Source organism: Anarrhichthys ocellatus, unplaced genomic scaffold (assembly GCF_004355925.1).
Source record: "Anarrhichthys ocellatus isolate YVR2014 unplaced genomic scaffold, GSC_Weel_1.0 scaffold15, whole genome shotgun sequence".
Lineage (NCBI taxonomy): Eukaryota > Metazoa > Chordata > Actinopteri > Perciformes > Anarhichadidae > Anarrhichthys > Anarrhichthys ocellatus.
Window position 1 is genome coordinate 1 of NW_022280045.1, and position 23,072 is coordinate 23,072.

Below are 23,072 nucleotides of genomic sequence, written 5' to 3' on the forward strand. Positions count from 1 at the left end.
TGGCGGATGAAATGCTTACTGCACAGCTAGGGTGCAGTTACTGAAGCTTTGCTTTCATCCATTTGTTCCTCCAAACTTTTCACACTTTTCTCAGAAATGACACATTTCGGTGGGATATTCTTTCTCTGGTAAAAATGTCAGAAAGTCAGATCTTGGTCATAGTTCAGTTTTTAACCATTGTGTGACTACTTCCCGCTTTGAAGAGCTGCTTGGGTTTCACTGATACACTTGACTTGTTGTGCCCAAATGTTGGCCAGAAACTCGCTTTAAGGGACTTCAACATTTCCTTAATGAGACAAGATAAGTAAGAACACGCTCTGAACAACAAGGCTTTTAACGACGTATTAGACCAATACATTTTTTGAGGCTGTAAAACTGGGCCAACAAGCTGGGTGAATGTAATTATAACTACTATTTCCTCGTGTGATTTGTGAAAATTGAACAGCACTGCAGAGAGCGGAAGGACATTTTGAAATATGAGATTTTTCATTTCTTAAAAGTAATGCAACATTCAACATCAGTCTTTGGTACTTTGAAAAATACATTATCTTTCATCTTATCATGATATCGTCCTTTTCACAATCCTGATGGCTGATTGGCTCTCTAAGTACCTACTCGCCACAAGGAGGGAAAACAACCTTGACCAGGTGCCATCACACCTTCACCTGGCAGTAAATAATGTAATGCACAGAAAGAGTCCAAGGTCTGACTTTGCTGAAATGAATGGTGACAGAGGTATCTGTATTTATGAGAGGAAAATAACTAACAGGTCCTGCCAAACCTCAAACCTAAAGAATCTCTTAATAGCACACAACAATGACTCAACGCACAAGAGCTGTGCTGTTTGTCTGCAAGTAAATAAGTGTGTTATTGATGAAACTGTATGGAAATATCTGAAATGAATATCAGGCTATGACAGTTTTAACAGGGTCCTGAATTCAATCTAATCAAATGGACAACTTCATTTTCTCTTTGATACTTTAAGAAAAATTATTAAATGATAAAATAGCTCTAACTTTGTGATTCTGTTTAGGCCAGCAGAGAAGGCCTTGCAGGCCCTGACGGCCCACCACTGGATTTATTATATTATCAATGTATTTATTTAAATAAAAGCTTCTTAAACTATTTGGGTGAATGTTTCAGGCTATATAGTGTTGTGAGTTGTGATGACTCTGACTGTAAAAAGAGTGGATTTACCCTGAACTTTGACTTTAATGTTGTTGTCGTGACAGTAACGCCACTAAGCTATCCCATGTAAAATCCTTCGTTTATTTACTGTTTGCAATTTTAATAATTTTTTACTTTACAAGTATGTAGGAAACGTGTGAATTGTGAACACATTCAAATAATAGCACTGAGGAACACTCCACGTAGATTCTCTCTGCTCTCTGTAAAATTGAAGCCTGCGAGGAGACAACCATGCTTTGAAGCGGAGGAGCTTCCCCTCGTGCACGACTTCTACCACTGCTCTTCTCTGGATCAGCCCGAAACACACCACACACAATTTTATGACATTTTCTCATCATACTATACCATAACTTTTCTTCAACACAATATACTATAACTTTAATTACCTTTTTCAACATAATTAAAATTCCTTTTTTATGCTATTTTCTACACACTATACTATGATGTTTTTCGCCATATTATACTGTTACTTTTTTAGGACTTTTCGACATAGTATACGATGACTTTCTTTGAAATACTCTACCATCTCGTTTTATACATCATTTTTATGGCACACTACATAATGACTTTTTTTTATAACCTATGTTGGACATAGAATAAAGAAAACTGAAGGACTCACCAAATAAAAAACCCACAAAATAAGACATTTATTCAGTACGCACCAGTCAGTCAGTACAAACGTCTTCATTCCTCAGTAGCTCAAGTCCTGTTTGAACAGTAATCACAATCAGGAAAACTACTACTTCTTTGAAAATCAAAACATTTTCAAGACTGCTCGTTTCAGCATCTTTACAGGCAGAACGCTGGAACTGCATCTCAATCAACGCCTGGTGAGTAAAAACCTTCAGTCATTTAGTGTGTGTCATACAAAACCTACCTCCACAGTGTAAAAACAAAAACATTTAAACAATATCAACAAAAACAAACATATATATACATGTTCCAATTTCATCAATTTTTTTAAGTGAAGCTGCTAGATTGTCACACTGTGCTACCGTATAAATTAATAAAAAATCACATATTGATTTCAAATCTATTACTAACGCACGTATGTTAATGTTGACACTAATTGAATCATTTATTGCAAGCAGCAGGGCTAAAGTTCAGCAGAAAATCTGAAAAAATTGAGACATTCGATCTTTAATGTTGGATTATGGGATGCCAATTAGTGATGACAAAATGTAAACGAAACAAAGTTTTCTGCAGGGGGCACCATACTGCGTTTATGAATGAATCCTTCAATATTATCTGTGTCCTCTCTATGCAGCTAAGATTCTTGGTAAACATGACTTGGTTCTTTTTTGTTTCATCTTGCGCTGCTAATGTCTTTAATAATCATATCGTATCTGTAGCTTCAACAATTAAGAGAGAAGATCTTAGTGGTAAAATGTTTTTGGTAAAATCCAGCCAGTTCTTTTTTTGGCTTTTCAGTGGCCTGAAAAAAAAAATGGAGGAAACGTGAGTGATGCTGTGATTGGTTGACTTTGCTGGGAGCAAGTAATTTACATATAGCGTATTTGCATCTAAGATATTACAAGAAGACGGATACCAATATCTGACATCAAAAGGGTCACTCAAATAAAAAGAACTATCTCATGACACGTACAGCATGTTTTTCAAATGGTTCAAATTGTGCTCATATTTAAACGTAAGTCTGGTGATAGTCAATATTTCATTGTTAACAAATATTTAAAGTCCAAATCCAACGCAATAAGTATTTTGTGTGTATCCAACGCCTGATATTCCTCTCTACCATAGAGATCCGATATTTTCACTAACATATCAATGAGCACACTGTTGCTCTGGGGCACATGTTTGTCCGTTACAATGAACATGCACACTCTAGTTTATCTTGATGCTATCCCACAAACACCGTCCTGCTGCCATTAGAGAGCCATTTAGAGCCATTAGAGATACACAATTGTGTATTAATCCACCACTGGAAAAGTCCCCAAACAAATGCACTATTTCTTCCTGTTTGCATGTAAAGTACAGTGCCCAGCTGCTTTAGGAAATTACTGAAATATTAATAAATTATTCATTTGTGACTCGTTTTTTTTAAGATTTATGTCTTCAGTAGCAACCAATCGTGTTGGGGCTGAGAGCCGCAGACAGGCAAGGAGAGTTGGAAAGTATTAAGTGATGGACTAACACAGTGTTGGTTTTGATCTTAACATGGGGTTTGATGACAATATTAGAATATAGAATTTTACCAAGAATGTTTTATTTATAGCATAATATCCTGAAAACTGTAAGTCTGCTCTGCAGTGTATATCGCATGTCTCTAGCTTAGATACGTAACACTTGGGTCTAAACTACAATACTGTTATCTTCTGAAATTAGGTCAAAATTCAGTGACAGTCCTATTTACTACAAATCATAACTCGTCCTGTATACTTTACATCATAGCTAACCATTTTGCCATTATACATTTCAATGTACATATGTTCTACTTCTCTAAACAGCCGGTGGTTTCCTTTCCCTATATGAAGAGGATTTGGCAGGTTTGTCCACAGTGTCATCAAGTGTCCATTACTTGTTTCAGAATGGGTTATTATTGTGAGGTAATGCAATTCACACTTAAAAAATCGTTATGCAACAGCAACATAAACACAGGAACAAAAACCTTTTAAAAAACTGTGGCTGAAAAAATGCTGATCATTTTGAAAATGATCAGCAAATATGTAAAGAATAACTACAGAAGCCCTGAGAGGCAAGTGAGACAACGTTGATCCATTTTATAAGTAGAATAATGTTTTGGCAGGATAATCGTTCGAAGATCCTTACGTCTGTAATAAAAGGTGGGGAAAAGTGTTGGCAGGCGAAAAAAATAGTCAGGGTCATAAGTTGCTGTTGTAATATGCATTTTGGCCACAGGAAGCTGACGTGCACCACTACCCAATACTCTAAAAGGATTTCAAGCTTTCTTGTTTTCTTCAACTTTAACTTACATTACTTTGCTAACACACAGTATATGTACCTTGTATTTAGCGTGCATGGACATTATTTTTTCCCTCAGGCAAAACGTTTTCCCACCTTTTGAGAAAACTATTTGAATCACACTTAGGAACACTTTTGTCCTTACTTGTCTCTCAGGGCTTCTGTAGTTAAGGAGATCAAAGTTGCACTGGAGTTGTCTGTTAAGTCATTTCGCTGTACTCAGTCAGTGACAGTACCTGATATACTGAGTCATCTTTCACTTCAACAACACATACAGTACACCCCCAATGTCCTGTGTGGTGATATGCTGTGCTGTCACGTGATCATAGTGAATAAAAAATAAATGGACCTCTAGACTGGAACAAATGCATGGCAGCATTATGCAGTGTTGGATTACACACTGGCACTAAAGATGAAACTATACAAAGTGAAAGGTACTCCAATGGGTGGGCACGTGTTCCTTTGTTCTGCGCTCGAGTGCAGACGCCTGCTTTTGCTATATTAACGTGTGTATTTTATCTGCATGGATAAACAAAAGTGCCTTTTGTCTGTGTACTTGAATGTAACTTCCATGCAGCGACATGTCCTCGTGATGTGTGTATGTGCCTGCATGCGTTTCCCGTTTAAATGATGTATGTCAAATTTTCCACTCTGCACTTTCAGCACTCATGCTGTGTGTATGTGTGTGTGTGTATGTGTGTTTGTGTGAGAACATGTGTGTGTTTCCTCTGTGTCCTCAGGTCCTCCTCTGATGGGTGTTCTCCACATACGTGTTCTCTATGCACAGCACTATGTAGTGGTTAGAGCAGGAGCGGGTGTGCTGTCCTAACAGACGTCCCGTCTGCAGCAGCGCAGCCTGGCCCGTCACCGCCATGTCAGCCGTCCTCCACGCCTCGCAGTAGTTAGTGGTCAGACGGATGCCCACCGTATTGGAGCCGTGCCATACCAGCTTCTCTGGCCTGGGGGTTAGAGGGAGAGAGACATAGTGAGTGGAGGTTACATGGGAGTTCTTCTCTAAACGCCTAAAACTGACACCAGAAGCCGACCCATATACCCATGTTATTAAAACCCCACTGAACCAAGCTGGTACTACCACATTTGAGATCGAAATCCAAGATCCAAAGCTACGTTATTCTGTATTTGAGTCGTGTGTTACTGACTGTTAGCTTGTCAGGCTAATGCAAAACATTAGCAACACCCTCTCTTTCCCTTTTCCTCAATCATGGGGCATCGTCTGCCTACTTACAACACATGACACGCATGGAGGCGGATGATTGGTACAGTCAGAGAGAGAAAGAGAGCCTCATCTTACAAAATCACTACTAAGGTAGTAGTTACTCAATAAAACAAAGGTTACAAATCCATTAATTAATCTAATTGCCAATTGCTGAAAATGACCAAACCTCAACCCGTCTGTCGGGACCTGTCGGGCTCAGATTGGACAGCAGAACTATTGTAAGTGTTTAATTTATATGTGTCTGATGTGTTTTTAGACTTGTGATAGACAATTGTTTTTACCCCGTCTGTCAACAAATGCATGCTGGGACGGGCTCCAGCCCCTGCAAGCCTGACCGGGAAAAGGTAAAGAATGTTTGCAGGTGCTGGTAAAAAGATTTATATCACCTACACAGTCTCGCTGCAGTTTGATATGTTATACAGTTTGCACGTCATCCCCTATGTCCCCTCCATTTCCTGTCCAATCGGCTCCTATCTGATGAAGGCAAATGCCCCAAAATATTTAAACTATTGTCAATATCATGACTGTGCATTTCAATGACAGCCGCTGTCCATTTGAACATGAGATCTATGGTGTGCTTGCAGAGAAATATTTCTTTTGTTTTCGGGGTCTCATGAAACCATCATTATGGATGATTGGCATACTCTCACATACTCTCACTCACCATGCTGAGTCAGACATCACATTGCGTCCGTCAAAGGAGTAGATGGGTGTGGATGGGTTGAATGTGCCTCCATTCCCAGAGAAGATGGACATCCAGCTACTGAACAAAACTTCACCCTGAGAGGAGAGGAGGAACAGGCATGGATAGTAAACAGTAAACACATCATCTGTGTTGATTGTTGAGTGTCACTTTAAACCTGTAAGAACACAGTGGGTGACACGCCTTAAAGGTATAGTTCGGACTGACGGTCAGCACGCTCCCAGTGGGGGCTGAGCGATGAACCGCTGTGGATGAGGGGCAGCAGCAAAATATATTGTATCCACCTTAAAAAAAAGATTTTCACTGCTTTACCTTGCTGGGAAACGCTTTCCGATGGGGAGCTGAAGCTGTTATCTGTGCTCTCTTCAAAGCCACAATACTCACAATAGAACATGGGAGTTGCTGGTCTACCACTGCCTCGATCGGTTAGTTTGATTGTATTGTACAAACAAACTAACCGATCATTTGTATCATTGTTCAAAACAACACAAAAGAAACGTGTTCAGCTTCCCGTTGGAAAGGTCTGTCTGACAGCAAGGTAAAGTAGTGAAAATATCATAAACATAGCATACTCTTAAAGTGCTATTGTGTTTTTAGGTGGCTATAATACATTTTGCTGCTGACCCCCGTCCACAGCAGTACATCGCTTTACTTCTGTGCTGGTAGTCCAGCCTGCTACTACAAACTGGGGGCGTACCAGTGTGCAAAATACAGGGGGTCTGGGAGGGGTCCCAGACCCCCTGAAAGCCTTAATAGCTAAATTGCCTAGCAAAATCATAAGACAATTATGTGTCACTTGCAATTGTCTCTAAATTGTCTTTTAAAAGCTTATAATGCCCAGTTGTTTTCATTATTCAAACTGCAAAACATTTATTCACAAGTACGAATAGTGAGCGTGAGAGAGGATTTGAGGCGAGTGTTGCAGGGTATAGTTGTTGCATCGTGTTGTGTGACTGGCCTTATTGTAATCGATATAATCCTGTGGGGGGGGGGGGGCGTACCAACCACCATCTACTACAGGTAATACACTGACTACACACTATACTATAATACTACATACAGTGTAGGAAATTAAATACATATATATTTGGGGGACAATTTTTTGCCCTCAATATCTTAACAATGGAGCATTTAAAAAAATGGGGGCTCCTTAAGACTGCATAAACGTGGTATTTTTAATAAAGCCATTAAAAGACCAATAAATAATTTTTTTATGACTATACAAATACTTTTTTATGACTGTTTTATGACATACTAAGACTTATTTTTATAAAGAATCCAAACTATTCCTTTAACCATAGTTCATTAAACTATTAAAGGTGAACAGTGCACACTCATTAACCTGCCTTCATTCTTCATGTATCATCTATAAAATGAAATTGGAAATGTAAACAGAAATTTCTCCTCACCCTGAGGTTAACCACGGGCATGTCAGTGCGGTCCGCCTTCCTCACGATCGTTGCCAAGTCCTGGAGGTGAGAGGACAGGAAGGCCCTGTAGGTGGTGGTTAGCCCCATGGAGCGTGCTTGCTGGTAGCACTGGAAGTCTGCCCCCCGGATGCCACGCATGTCCCCTTTCAGCGGGGCGTTCAGCGCTACCAGGTGGAGCTGGGAAAGAGAGGAAAACAGATGAGGAAACAGAGGAGGAAAGATACTTGGTCCAAATATGACACATCCCAGATCTGGCATCGTAGGGCATGGCGAGTTAGGCTGGTGTTGGGCCAAGAGATTTTACCTTGCTTGGTATTATGTATGTGTCGGTAGGTGTGTGTGTGTGTGCGTGTGTTTGTAACACTCACCCCAGGTACAGCGTTGAAGGTCTGTGGTAGTACGTTATAGGTGGGCTGATATCCTCTACTGCCCTCTTGAAGCTCCTATTCAACAAAAGCAGGAATCAAGAGGTTGTTTAAAGGTAGTTCTAAATGTAAAGATGTTCCTAAAAGAGTTTCCATTTATGTATGTATTACTACATACTGTATATATGGTTAAAAAAGAGAGAGCTACCTGAAATAAATGTGACGGCTAAATATAATACAACGTCTGACAAAGCCCTGTGCTACGTGCTTAAATGAAGAGGAGATTCCACAAGGGTATGGTGTAGCCAGCTAGGGGGGTCCAGGCAGAACATTTGCAAACAAGAATGATTTGACATTAACCCTAGAACACTAACGTAACAGAAGTAACACCAACGTCGGGTATATTTTACCCAATATAATATACCTGATACTTCTCATCAAAATATATTAAAGTACAACAATACATAGCAAATTGAAGTACTCTTCTTTTATTTTCCCCTGTTCAACATCTCATAAAACGAAAAAAAGCATGATGGGGGCCCTATAAAAAGGCTCTAAAATTTGTGAAAAATTAAGGAATCATTAACAAAACATTCCTAAAACAATGTGAGCCTTGCCCTGTCAAGAAAACAGTCTCACTGTGTGTAATATCAACCCGAATTTTGTTTTACTCTCAATCACTAACGTCGGGTGAAGATCACCCAAACACGTGCCTGTTGAAAAGAACAGGGATGGGAGCAGGGAAACACGCCTACCTTCGATGACGTCAGTGAGCAGACTAAAAATCACCCGACGTTAGTGTTCTAGGGTTAATTATTATTAACTATTAACTATTTAGTGAAACCTTCACTGCAAGGTTTGTCAAGACATTCCACAATGACAGTTTGTTTTGCAAGAAACATAAATGCATTCTTGGTAAACAACGTTATTTTAAGGCGGAACATGTTCAAATCACATTATGTAAGTTGCTGCAACCGGGGTGTTTTGCGAAGTAGCCCGTCTAATGAGGACGTCTACTGTAATATTTGTCAAACATTGACGACGATTCTCTGCTCTCTACTCGGCAGACACACAACCTGACAGCATGTGGGGGGGGGGGGGGGACCCTGAATCTGGATGATTCACACAAGTCTCCAAAATTTATAAAAGCGTCATTCACTGAAAAAGCAAGTTGTTTGCATCCCGGACTACAGACAGTTCAAGAACGCAACTGGGTCTGCTCTTTTGGTACTCAGTGTGTGTGTGTGTGTGTGTGTGTGTGTGTGTGTACCTACCTGGCTATGGCTCTGGCTCCTGTGCGTTTTGCTCCAGTCTCCAGGTCTGCTGAGGGACTGAGACGTGGCCGAGGTGGAAGGTCCAGATTGAATCAATTCTCCAAGCTGAAAGAGGGACAATTCAATTCAATTCAATTTATTTTGAACAGCCCAAAATCACAAATCACAAATTTGCCTCCGAGGGCTTTACGATCCGTACACATCCTCTGTCCCGGGACCCTCACATCGGGGAGAAAAAGGAAGAAACCTTAGGGAGCGCAACAGAGGAGGGATCCCTCTATCAAGATGAACAGAAGTGCAATAGATGTCATGTGTACAGAATATACAGAATATGGTTAAGTGCACTTTTATTAGGTTAAATGGCCACACAATGAGTGCATACATAATACACACCTGGATCTTACGCCAGCCATTGCGTGCTCTGATGTACAGCTCTCCTCCCTTCTCAGACACGTAGGCCAAGGTTCCCTCTGCAGCACGGTAAGTCTCTCTGCTCAGAGCGTGGTTTGTCTTATAGGTAGTCACCTGAAGCAGATCGTCATACTGCCATTATTTACCAGTAAAAGACATTTCTTCTCAATTTCTCTCCTCTACAGATACATTTTCACTGGACATTTCTCACAACAAGGTTCAATATTAAGGCAAATTATGAACTTGTGGACATAATAAAACGTTACAATGTGCTGTGTATTTATTTAAGTCAAAGTACAGCAGATCAAGGGTAAAGTGCCTTGCTCAATGGTAGGTATCTTACAGGGTTGGCATTTCCTGACGCTCCTGTTGGGCCGGGAGGACCAGGAGGGCCGGGGACACTGACACCTGATAACGACACATCAGAAACACATTCAGCAGATGCAATGAACGAGGTCCGTAAGATGTATTGATAGAAGCTGAGCTCCACATCTTCTCCCCCATCACATACCCGATCCATAAGCAGGTACAATTCCTGGGGGTCCAGCGGGGCCAGGGGGCCCTCGGGGACCAGGTCGTCCGAAGCCAGGGGCTCCAGGTTGACCCCCAGGGCCGACCGGTCCTGAAGGGCCAATGACGGACTCACCTTTTGGACCCTACAGAAACATACGGACAGACTCATTCATTTCGGCAATTCCTCAATACATTTTGAAAGAGATATTTCATTTCAGCTGAACACTTTCACTATGTGGTACGTGCAACCTCAAAGATATTCAACAGCACCAAACTCACAACAGCAACATTGGGGAATCTGATGTAATCCGATGCATTGGATACAATTAATCATTTTAATACCTGAGTACTTACTCATTTGAATGGTATTTTAGTAGATCTTACCACAAGTCCTGACCTCCCAGGCAGTCCTGGAGAACCAGGCAGACCGCCGTCACCCGTTTCTCCCTTCTGGCCTTGGTATCCCTGATCACCTCTGGCACCCTGAGGGATTGACAAAAACAAAGAAACAAGCCTACTGAAGACATTGAGGAAGCTCATTTCATTGTCAATATTGACTCAGTTTGATTTTTGTTCTCCTCTCAAACTATTTACTGTTTTGTTTGTGAATATCAATCCTTAATGTAGGACTGGACAGTGGCTCTGTTACCATGTCAGCGTTTGATCTATGGTGGATGATGATGAATCAGTACTTACCACAATTCCATCTGGAAAGCCAGGTGCTGAGAAGAAAAATGACGAGGCGTAAATGATACACATTCCAGCAGTTATTTATCATTTATATATATATATATATATATATATATATATATTAGTGCTGGGCAACGATTACAATTTTAAGCGCGATTAATCGCATTGTTATGCGCAAAGTTCAATAATGAATTCAAAAGTAGTGTATTGTGCACTTTTATTTTAAAAGTACTGCTATATGAACAAAAGTGCAATAACATTTGGTTTGCAAACACTTTAAACAAATAAGGTTCTTTTTAACAGCAGTATTCCCTTTACACAGTAGCAGTTAAAATACAGTTATGATTCTGATAATAGATATTCAGCCGGTGTTCACAACTTTATCTTAATGTATAATAGATGCAATTTGAAATGTACACCTTGAAAACTGCAAACCTATCTACCTCATGTTTTTTTCCTTTTTTTATGTTTGACAAATTCTCAGGAGCGATAACTAAATAATATGCTTATTATACATATTACAAACACTTTAAAAACTCTAAAAAAATAATTTAAATGAATCATTTCTTTTTTGCTTTTTTTGGTATTTAGGTCAGACACATATGCAACGCTGAGTACCGTAATATGTGTGGTATTTGTTATAAATGTACGTTGGTACATATGGGTGATAAGAAGCTGTACATGGAGGGACTGGGGGGGGGGCAGCAGCAGGAAGTGACGCCACACAAACAAAAAAATAATAAATAAAAAAACTGCGTTAACGCACGATAAAATAATTGTCGGCGTTAATTAATGAATGCGTTAACGCGAGAATAACGTGTTACCTTGCCCAGCACTAATATATATATATAATTTTTCACTTTTTTGTAAATCATTTTTTTCTAGCATCAACTTTTCCCCCCTCCATCACCTCTCCGGGGCTTCGTATAAACCGAATGGTGACCCAAGTGTTAGGTGAGAGAGAAAGTCAAAGTCAATCAATGAGATGTCTGTTGTAAACGACTTACCAGGTGTGCCTGGCTCTCCAGGTATTCCCACATCTCCTTTATCTCCTTTAGCTCGGACTGAATCTCCCCCTGTCACTGTGTCCTACACACACACACACACACACACACACACACACACACACACACACACACACACACACATTAACATTACATTGATACCAGCACATTGGCAATAGCTGGCACTTGTATGTGCACATGTAGACAATGTACAGACTGCTGAACACATAGCTTGAATTCATTTTTTCACAGCTGTAAAGAATGATTAAAAAAACAAGACAGATGACATAAAAAACACCTGTTAAATACAAGGGACACATGCTTGAGACAGCAGCACGTACAACCCATCCTTGGCTCTGGTGGTTAAAGTACAAAAGCTTGGGGAACACAGGGTTAAATCAGGTGTTTTTACAAAACAGATCTGCATCACTAAATGGCGGTTTCAAAAACTGTTCCTCTTTTCATGGACAAATGTTTTTTACAGTACGTTACTATCAATGACTTCCTAGAGGCCCCCTGCCACAGCTTAGCCACCACTACTTTGAAGGATGCTATGCACCCAAACATCCCATTGATAGCTATTGCAAAGGACAATGGCATTAAAGAAGGTGTTAAAGCGACATTCCAATGGATGCAATCTACTGCATACAATCGAGATAGCCCTCCACTCCCTTATCATCAGCATTATGTTTCCAATTAACATAAGTCAGAATTAATTCATCTTCCATTGTTGGCTTCAGATGAGTTGTTCATTAACAAATGATTTCCAAATCATAGACCCTATATATGAAGTTGTCGTGACGTCACCCGTTGGTTTGTGGACTGCGGTTTTGAAGTCTCGAGTTTTGTTTTCTGTGCCTGTTTGCTAAAAAAGAGTTGTGCTGTGTCTCGTAGTGGCTCTTCACATTGCCACTTTTAATAATCGCCACGGTCTCTGAACATATGACACTGGTTTTGAACAATCCGTGGAGAGAATTCAAATTTAAGAGTCTATCTTGGTTAAAGGCTGTGGCCTCGCTGACCCCATTTCTCTATTTGGAGAACGCCATGTGAAATAATTTCGGACTCACGTATTATTCTCTCCGACTACTCGATCTCTCGCCCCGTTTCCCTAGTATGTGTAAATCTCACTCGACTCATGAAGCTTATCGGAATACACGTATTTGATTGGCTGAATAGCATCACATGATGTGATTTACGACGGATGTCAGTGGCGCTGAACGAATGCCGTAAAGGTTGAAATAGAAGCACTCTGCAAAATGTAGTAATTCTCAATTATCTATCGTTTTACGTCCAGGGTCTGGACGCAACAGCACCTGGGTGCGAATCCGGAGGTCTGCCTATTACTGACCTCTGGTGTAGAAGAACTATGGTGGCCAACACGAAAACGCGAATTGCCCTATCTCGACCCAGTGTTTGGTTTGCCCGTTATGTAACAACATGGCAGCCGGCTCCATAAAGAGGAACCGCTCCATATGTAGATATCAACGGCTCATTCTAAGGTAACAAAAACACAACAACTCTTATTTTCAGGTGATAATACACTGAACAAAACATACTTACTAATATTGTATTCAATTTTCGGCCAATAGATCCCCTTATATGCTACACAGAATGCCACAGAAGACGCTCCAAGCAGAAAGTTTCCAAAGCAGAACCCAAAAACCCAGCACCGTGAGAATAGACCGTACATTTCTATCCACCTGATGAAAGGCAGGCCAGAGTTTAGTACATCTCCCTTTGAATACAATCAATTGGATTTAAGCTTTTCTTTGGAATAAATCAAATGAAAAGGCCTGTCATGGTCAACATTGTATAGCCTCCATAGACTCCTTCTTTGAATTGATTGAACTGAAAAGGGATTTGGCAAGAACTGTGATGAACATAGAGTAGAAGGAGGATCAATAATATCCATATCTTTCGCCTCCCAGCTTCTTCTTCCCTAAGATGATGAGGACGGAAAGGACAGACGAGGAAAGTGGAATTCAGTCTCAGACCCCTTTAACACCCGGCATTAACAATCAGCAAGGTTGATCACATTGGATTTAACACACAGAAAATCTGGGTTTTAATGAACCTGGGTTGCACCGAATTTACAGGTGGCTAATGCATCTTTAATCCATATCCACTACTTATACTACATTTTGCGTGTAGGTCCAACCACTGTGTGTGGTGGTAATAAAACACATCACCGGATACAACCTGCATACAACAACAATGTTAACACCTGATGAAACGGGGTCCAGACCCACAGACATTTAGACATTTGTAAGGATCATTAGGACAGTAGAAAAGCCAGGAGGGAGGAGAGGAGAAAATGAAGGGAGTAAAAAGAGCTGTTTTAGCCCAGACCAGAGAGCTGCCATGCTGCTACACCCACACACCAACAGAACCACCGGATGGTCCGATTTCAAGGTGAAACAGACCAATCAGAAGGTCCGACACAGACTTACTCGTCCCTTTTTGCAGTGCGGTCTGGGGCGCACCGGAAACACTGTCTTTAAAATTCAAAGAAGAGCAGCGTGATCAGACTAAATGAGTCATGAGCTTCACAGACATGGTTTAATTAAGGCAAGAGTAAAACAACAAACTGGCTTCCAATACTTAATCACACGTCTTTCTGTGTCTAAACCCAAATGTGTCGTACTTTTATAAGATTCTTGAGATTACAATATTTTTCTAGTTATTCTAAAGGTTTGTAGAAAAAATCCACATGTACACTTGAGGTTCAGTGATGTTCAATGGAAGTCAAACATGATATAATATAATGCATTTTCTCAATAAAAATAAGTTTCCAAGTTTCTGCCATTTAACTGCATTTTTTTTTAAAGCTATGCCTAACTGTGAAGCAAGCCTTTTCAAATATTGCAATGCAAAGTGTTCACTGTGCATCACATCATCGTCATGCCAGTCCACCAACTGAAAATGACGAATTAAGAGAAATAAAAAGCCACAGAAGGAAACTTACTTCTTTAAGCCCAATAACTCTTCCTGGATGTCCAGCTGGGCCTGGAGGACCAGGAGGTCCCTGAGAGAGTGAATATTATTACATTAGTGTCAGTGCCCTGTTACATTTCTCAGACAGTCAGATAGTTTCTAAGTGAAGTGAAAACTAACTTAAAGGACAATCTGTTTTCCTGATGTTAAAAAAACAAGAAACTGGCCATTTCACCATTCAAATTCTAATCTGAAGATTGAAACAGCACAAAGATGTGTCTTATTTGTTGGTATCTGAACATATCCGTCTTAACTGTTCCAATGCATTATTGATAAGGGCTTAACAACAAGGAGATCACAGATATTTTCCTCCCTTTCCTTTACTCCTTACCGGTAGGCCAACAGAATCTCCTCTGTCACCTTTCCTCCCAGCCATACCAGATCGTCCCTACAGGAAGAGAAAGAGTGAAACACATCAGTATTTGTAAAAGACAAAAAGGTGTGTACTGCAAAGCGTTCAGCGACACATGGTGCTCTATCCAGTGTTAGTAAAAGAACCTTCATTAAATGCTTTTAATCAGAATCAGCTTTATTGGCCATGTATGCACATATGCACTTTACAAAAAGGGTCAGAGTAGACTCTATCTGCTGAGGAGACTGAGGTCTTTTGGAGTGCGACTCTGTGGTGGCATCAGCCATCTTTTATGGAGTGGTCTGCTGGGGGCAGCAGCATCTCGACAGCCAACAGGAAGAGACTTAACAAACTTGTCAAGAAGGCCAGCACACCTCCTCCCACCTCCTGCGGGACGCCCTGGCAGCTCTTTGCAGCTCCTTCAGCCACCAGCTGATTCACCTCCGGTGTGTGAAGGAGAGGTACCGCAGGTCCTTCCTTCCTGCCTCTGTCAGGCTGCACAACCAGCTCTGCAGGAGGGGGACACACCGTCTGGGCCTGGGGCTTTGCTGATCTTCTGTCTGTGAAAGAGCCTCTTCGCAGATCCTCAGTGCCGGTGGGGGGTTGGTTGGGAGAGGTGAGGAGGTGGCAGGGGGTGTAGGTGCTTGTTTGATATCAGAGCAGTTGGGAAGTGTAAAAGTGGGCTTATCAAACCTGCAGTACAACACATTCAGGACGTCAGCCAGTTGGTGATTCTCCTCAGTGTGGGGGGATGGTCTCCTGTAGTTAGTGAGTACCTGCAGGCCTCTCCACACGTTTTCCAACTCTCCAGTATAGCTCCTCTTTGCTACCTTGATCTCCTTTGTCAGTGTGTTTCTGGCCTGGTTGTACAGGATGCTGTGCCCACTTCTGTAGGCCTCCTCTTTAGCCCGACGAAGCTGCCTGAGTCTTGCAATAAACCAGGGTTTATTGTTGTTGTATGTGCAGAAGGTTTTAGTCGGCACACACATGTCCTCACAGAAACTGATGGAGGATGTCACAGTGTCAGTGAACTCATCCAGGTCTGTAGCAGCAGCCTCAAAAACACTCCAATGAGTGCAGACATCTAACTCCATAACTCCAGCTTTGCCTCATATTAAAAAATATATATTGGGATCATGAATTTTTCGCATTGAGTTTTTGGTACCATTACCTAAGTAGACACATTTATGATGTTGATGTTCATTTCTAGACCAATATACAACAAATACAATGTACTCACTGCACGACCAGGGAAGCCATATTCTCCTTTTTGTCCATGTGGTCCTATCGGGCCCTGAAATAAACAGAAACACAGTGATGCACAGATCAATTCTACAGCCGCAGATTTTCATTCCAGTTCATGACAACATGTGTTTGTGTAGAACTCCTAACTACAAAATGTGAGCTCATAGATATTTATGTTCTATTCAGCATTCAAACTCACCATACGTCCGTCAGGTCCAGGGAACCCACGGTCACCCTGCAAATTACAGCGCAGTGCAATGAAATGTGAGGCGAGAATATGAAGAGGACGCGGCATTAGATGTCAGTAATAGACCTTTCAAAGACAGCTCGTTTCTCTTTCGGTTTAAATGAGTTGTTTCTCTTGAAGAACTGAGGGAATATTCACAAAACCCCAGATTTGGTCCCAATTTAAGTCTCCAAGAAGCTCCATTGATTTTGATAGGGCTCAGTTTTTAGAGTGAGTTAGATTTTTGTTGTTTCGACCCTTGTGTCAACCTTGTTAGTAAACTACAGTAAACTACGAGGGAAAAAATAAAACTGTTAATTATTACCCTAGCTTCTACGTGACAGTAGTTTAGAATATTTAAATTGAGCTGTGGAATTTTAAGGAATTACAGCAACCATATAAACAACAACACGTCCAGACATTTGCTGTACTGCTGATGCATCAACACCAGAAGACTTGGCAAGAAATATTGACATCCACTCTTCAAATTCTCCTCTAGGTAAGGGGTCACTTGTCTGGTACCTTGATGCCTTTGGGCCCCTGGGGGCCCTTTGGCGCTGATAAGAGGGATCCGTCAGCAGCAATGGTCACCCCCGGCTCTCCCTTCTCACCCTGTTAGCGCAAAGAAAGCAACATTTATATATTTATTTATATTTTCCTGCATATGTATATACGGGGGCTCCTTGTCTCAATTGTTACATGTTTGAAAATGTTTTGTTGCGTTATAATCCACATTCTGTCCAGTTCTCACCTTGAACCCTTCTGGTCCCTGGATACCTGCAGGGCCTTTGTCTCCCTTTGGTCCCCTGGGGCCCTGAGGAGTGATTCAAGGGTAATGAGTGAGTTGGGAGGTTCAGTGAGGGTAATAGCAACTTAAAAGTGAGGCAGTGGAGCTTTGTAAATTCTAGAGTTGATATATACTGTATATTTTAAAAAAAAATCATTGGTCTTGGATTTATGAAGGGATAAGTACCTAAAATGAAAAACCACCATCTGAGGCAAAACCATACCTACGCTGTTTAGCCCAAAGACAGCAAAAGCAAAATTCGAAAAAAGAAAAAAAAAAAAAAAAAATGTTACATTGCTTTCAAATAATTGTTTCATTTTCGCTCATGAACTGCAAAACTACTGATGTAGACATTCCGATTTTAGCAACAAAGTCAACAGGTGATGGAAATGCTCAGCATGAAGAAGTGTTACGAAATGCTCTTACAGGAAATCCAGCTCTGCCAGGCAAGCCTTCAGGGCCCTGCAACACGCCGACAACACAAACACATCTACACATAAGCATGCATGCATCTGCAGACAAAAACAACACAGATGCAAGCTAAAGCAGTAGTGCTGGGTTAATGATCCCTTTTTCTGACGAAGCCAAAGAACGACATGCTCATACACCGCATCATCACACATAGCTGCAGCCAAAGTACTTAAAAAATGCATAGCGCTGTAGTAAAGTATTGGCTCCTTGCGTTAGTAGTTCACATCTATCATAGATGATCTATGTCCCTGTATCGGATGCATATTTCTGTTCCTGTTGATGTCACAGATGTGAGTGGTGGTAATATATTCATCACATTTCTTCTGTCCTTATTATCAGCTGTTGTCTTTTCACAGTTAAACAATTGCCGAAGGAGGCCGGTACCATCTTAAGAGACATTGTCATTAACAGCTTAGTGCTACGCACCCGGGGGCCCGGTGGTCCTCTGATCTCTGTGAAGTTGAAGATCCCATCTGTCACATTGAGCAGCAGCTGTAGACGTAATAGGCAATGTGTAAATGTGGCCACTTTCAGCAGTGTATATTTAGAGATTTGCATGATTCACTAAATAGGGAGGGCACACATACATCCGACAGATTAATGACAGGTCCAGGAGGTCCAGGGAGACCAGGTTGTCCTGGGATACTGAGTCCATCGACACCACAATCACCCTTCAGGACACAAAACAGAAAGTCTTTGATTGAAAAAATGGTAGATCATCTAGAAGGCAGCAGCAAACAGGAATACGAATGTGATGACACAACCAACAGGGAACTTTACTTAAATCTACAATAACAGATTGTTTGGCCACTTGGGAGCAGCGAACAGATCTGGAGAACTTGTTAACAAACTGTTACATTCATTTACGTCATTCATTTGGAGTTCAGTACTGGCCACCTGGCAATCTTTGGTCTCTACCAACTCCTTATGGAAATATCTGGCTTTTCAGCTGCTAAAATCTCCACTATGTTCACCAGCTAGTGGCGAGCTGTGTCCGTCTGCTGTTTGGTGTTGTAGGGTAGAGCTATAAATCACAGCTTCTAAACATCGAGCTTCATACAGCATCAAAAAAGGTGGAACAAACTGTGCAGACAGCGTAGGTATTACTTAATATCCACATATTATGGCAACCCTACCTTTGGTCCTTGATTGCCCTTTTCTCCTTTGGTCCCCTGTTTGTAGAGGAAAGGGAAATAAAAAGTTATTTATGTGTTGCTGACCATCATCTAGAAACCATATGCTTAAGGGTGATTTGACACATTATACCACTCAGACTGGAACTGATATATTCTTTGTGAGCAGTTCAGGTGTATGAGTTACCTACCAAACAAGAACCTAATGATTAGCTCCGAACAAGCTAGCTAATTACCTACTACTAGCACTTCAGCTAAATTCCTTGCTACATTCAAGACGTTTTGGGTATGTGGGTGTTAGTATGTTCCTGATTCTAATGACAAATGTGATAACTAAGCTAGTGTACTGTTTAACATGAGTAGTAATTATTCATCACACTCATTTAAGTCCTTGCTTTCCCCTGTGGTTTGACAAGCAGACAGATTGAAGGCAAATCCCTGTCAAAATCCATGTGCGCAAAGGAGATTCACGCGCGTGCGCAAATCAAACAGCCGGGCGCGTATTTTACTTTCCGCGAGCAAAATTCACTCTTGGGTAAGAAACTTTTAATTGCTCGCTCGCGAGTAGTTTTTCTTTTTGACAGTAAGTGGGCGGACCCAGTCTCCATTGTATCTCTACATCTAACAGTTACAATCCTCGTCTTTGGATAGACCGGATATCACTCTGACGCAGACGTACATGTAGAGATACAATGGAGACTGGGTCCGCCCACTTACTGTCAAAAAGAAAAACTACTCGCGAGCGAGCAGGTTAAAGTTTCGCCAGCGACTTTTGCTCGCACAACAGGGAATTTCGCTCGCGGAGTGATGTAAATGCGCTCGTCAAAGTAAAATACGCGCGCGGCTGTTTGATTTGCGCACGCGGATCTTGACAGTGATTTGCCTTCATACACACTACTTACTGAATATCAACAGCTAACATTAACAGTAAACCCTGTACAAAGTAGTCACATCCACTTGAATAGACTTTCCTGGTGCACATTTCGGGGAGGCTAGCGGTTCTGTTTCTAGTTTTCATGCTAAGTTAATGCTAAACACGTCCTGGACATCTTATCTGAATGCACAGAAATTAGACCCATGTCTTGCTGGAAAGACAGCGAAACAAGCTTATTTTCCAGAATGTTAGACAAACAGAGCATTATTTGGATTTGTTACATTTATGTAATTACACAATTTGACATCATAATCCCCTACATTGTTCATTACAAATGAAAAAAACAACACTCTTTTGTAGGTGCCACAACCACTGATTAATAAAGTACACAGAAAAACTGTCATTCTAACCATGGGTTTATCCCCCGTGACATTTCCACATCAGTTTATTTGTATCTACTTACCCGAGCACCTGGTAGTGCAGCAGGACCTTGAAGACCCTCAGGTCCCGGGTCCCCTGGCTCACCCTACAATCACACACAGCATGGACAGAGGTAACACAAAGGTTGCACAGAGCTTTAAGGGATTTCACTGTTACATCTTTAACTGCCGTTGCATACATGATATGTAATTCATTTCTTAGTGAGGTTTAAATCCAACTACTATCTAATGATGAGAAATACTTCTAAAGGGTACGACTCACTGTTAAAGTATCGGTACACTAAAACCATAAAAAGTCTGAGGAAATAGCACTATTTCCATTGCCAGTGCCATTTAAGAATCATCTTACCTTGACAGAGAGCCCTGGAGCACCTGTGGCTCCATCCTCCCCCTACAGAAGACATGAGGGAGCATTTTCAACTACTGAGCAATACAGAGCAATAAACCACAGAGGAATCATACATTAAGTATTACTAGTTGTTAGAAATAGAATACTAGCTACTTTTTAATGCTTACATTTAACAGATTTTCATAAATGTATTACCTTGGTACCCTGCGAGCCAGGTATGCCGGGGGAACCCTAGAAAAAGGAAGAAAAAAACCCACTTACTCTATATGAAACAATGTACACACTCTATATACAAACACACACACTCGCACTGACCTGTGGGCCTCTGACTCCAGCTCCAATCAGCATGTCCGTCTTCCCAGATCCCTCCAAATCCTGCAAACAAAAACACAGTCTGGTGTTACACATTGAACTGACATCCTTATTAATTATAATACATTTGGAAAAACAGCAGTGATATGTGTGCGTAGATTTTGGTATGAAGTTGGGTCACCTCTACAAAGAATTTGGTTCCTGGAGGGCCAGGGGGTCCCGGGGGACCTGATGGACCTCTCTTCCCTTGTGGACCACTTGGCCCCGGTGGCCCTGGAGACCCTGCTGTACCTCCAGACCCACATTCACCCTGCAGAGATCAAAAGAAAAAGCTGCCCGGTTAACAGCGATTTGTCCCTCAAACACGTTTGCTTTGGTGATGAAATAGAAATGCACACGAGCACATGGTGGGCAGCAGATTTATTTTGGCTTATTCTATGTTGATGTATATTACCTTTGGTCCAGATGTCCTTTGGTTACCCTTAGGTTATTCAGAAGTTAAAAAGGAAGAAGTATCACAACAGGCAAACAAGGAGATGACTACGACTACGTCACTTTAATATCGTCCACTGAGCTCAAACCATTTTAGGGATCATACCTTCTCTCCCCCAGCTCCTGGTAGACCTGGATCCCCACCTTTTCCTGCTGGACCCTGGACACGCAAACACAGACAGACACGAGTAGAGGCAGACAAATAGATGAGTCACAGAAAATATGCTGACATAGAAAAAAAATGTAATGCTTAGCTGTGCATTGACCCTTCAGCCATTCCAAAAGGTGAAAGCATGTCAGTCTACCGGAATACCAGTCATAAATCAGTTTCCTTAAGTGATAAGATCATCCGTGCCAAACATTTGTCTGAGTCACTATAAGATCGTCACCTTAGTACATAATACTCGCACAGTGTTGAACGATTGTTAAATTGTTCCGGGTCACAGTCTCATAAGACCAACTCCAATGTCATATACTCATTTTAGTTGAACAGATAAAAGTTAAGATTGTTCAGCTCCTGTAACATGAAGCAGTGGAGTCAGCAAACGCAAAGGCACGGATGATGTTTTCGTCTGTTTTCTCACCACCTAACAGGAAAGTAATAGTTATTCCTTTGACAAAGCAGCATCAGACCAAAGTACAACAATGTCTCCGTACATTTTGTTGTACAAAAATGACAACATAATGTACCAGAGGCCTCAGACCTTTTCAGTCAAACACTAAATTCAAAGGCACACTGAATTATTGACTGCTAAGGCATTGCTCATTAGATTAATGGCTACTAAAAGTCTCAATTTATACCCAACCACTGGATTAGTAATGTTTGGATGACAATGCCTTCTACCGTTTGCTGTATTCTCTGAAATCTGGTTTGCCGTATGCCTGATTCCATGTGAACGCAGGATAAACGTTATGATTTGGGGTGACCCTACGACCTCTCTTCTGTATTCGACCATCAGTTTGGTAAAAAAGAGGGACACCAACAGCTTTATGTGCTTTCTTCTAGAGTGACTTTTAGGACTACTGTTAACTTTTGTTAAGGCTCTTAAAATAACCAAATTGTCATTGTGTTATTTGCTTCATCCAACACTTCCATAACATGAGGCAGCCTGTCTGGGCCTTGTAGTCTTGTTGTCACTTAAAATGAAGCAAAGTGTCTGTAAAAAATATAGTTTGAGTGATAAAATGTACTAACTGGGTTTCAGGTTTTGAGTGAAATCTGAGCACATCAGTGTACCTTGAAAACTGAAAACAACCAATATATATATAGCAATGTGCAAAAAGAGAAAAATAAAAAACAGATCATGAAAAAGGCAGATTCCTTCCTTTACCATGTCATATGAAAAAAAGCAAAGTGGCAGCTCAAGCCGAGGTTACGCAGCAAGTTTGAGTTCAGCTCTCTTCAGTTCATTCACCATGAAAAGTCCAGCTTAACGCTGAAATGTTTCATTTGGCAATGACAACGTTTGAACTGGAAGTAAGTGAACCAAAGCTTATTCTTGACAAAGCAGCTCATTCAGTGCGTAAGCATCAACAGTGGCTGCCAGGGGGAGATTATAAAGGGGCAAAGAAAGCAGTGACACACACATATCCACACACACACACACACACACACACACACACACACACACACACACAC

The 23,072-nt window shown here is 41.2% G+C and overlaps 1 protein-coding gene across 5 annotated transcripts in view; it reads right to left on the reverse strand.

Annotated features, from left to right (window-relative positions):
• Nucleotides 1-1,817: 1,817 nt before the first annotated feature.
• col15a1b (collagen, type XV, alpha 1b) overlaps nt 1,818-23,072 on the reverse strand; it is a 54,750-nt gene continuing 33,495 nt past the window's right edge. For 3 of the 5 annotated variants that reach the window (XM_031854689.1, XM_031854686.1, XM_031854685.1), the window contains 28 exons: nt 21,540-21,593; nt 21,123-21,251; nt 20,945-21,004; nt 20,825-20,860; nt 20,630-20,671; nt 20,304-20,366; nt 18,970-19,005; nt 18,421-18,504; nt 18,260-18,325; nt 17,789-17,824; nt 17,327-17,389; nt 17,098-17,187; nt 16,549-16,584; nt 16,345-16,398; nt 15,084-15,140; nt 14,724-14,783; nt 14,209-14,253; nt 11,759-11,840; nt 10,758-10,783; nt 10,446-10,544; nt 10,060-10,204; nt 9,892-9,956; nt 9,531-9,662; nt 9,138-9,242; nt 7,867-7,941; nt 7,478-7,675; nt 6,030-6,145; nt 1,818-5,087 (listed from right to left, as the gene is read on the reverse strand). In XM_031854689.1, coding sequence (XP_031710549.1) covers nt 4,865-5,087; nt 6,030-6,145; nt 7,478-7,675; nt 7,867-7,941; nt 9,138-9,242; nt 9,531-9,662; nt 9,892-9,956; nt 10,060-10,204; nt 10,446-10,544; nt 10,758-10,783; nt 11,759-11,840; nt 14,209-14,253; nt 14,724-14,783; nt 15,084-15,140; nt 16,345-16,398; nt 16,549-16,584; nt 17,098-17,187; nt 17,327-17,389; nt 17,789-17,824; nt 18,260-18,325; nt 18,421-18,504; nt 18,970-19,005; nt 20,304-20,366; nt 20,630-20,671; nt 20,825-20,860; nt 20,945-21,004; nt 21,123-21,251; nt 21,540-21,593 — 2,277 coding nt within the window. In that variant the 3' untranslated portion in view covers nt 1,818-4,864. The remainder of the gene's footprint in view (nt 5,088-6,029; nt 6,146-7,477; nt 7,676-7,866; nt 7,942-9,137; nt 9,243-9,530; nt 9,663-9,891; nt 9,957-10,059; nt 10,205-10,445; nt 10,545-10,757; nt 10,784-11,758; nt 11,841-14,208; nt 14,254-14,723; nt 14,784-15,083; nt 15,141-16,344; nt 16,399-16,548; nt 16,585-17,097; nt 17,188-17,326; nt 17,390-17,788; nt 17,825-18,259; nt 18,326-18,420; nt 18,505-18,969; nt 19,006-20,303; nt 20,367-20,629; nt 20,672-20,824; nt 20,861-20,944; nt 21,005-21,122; nt 21,252-21,539; nt 21,594-23,072) is intronic. The other 2 variants (XM_031854687.1, XM_031854688.1) reach the window with 2 other exon arrangements.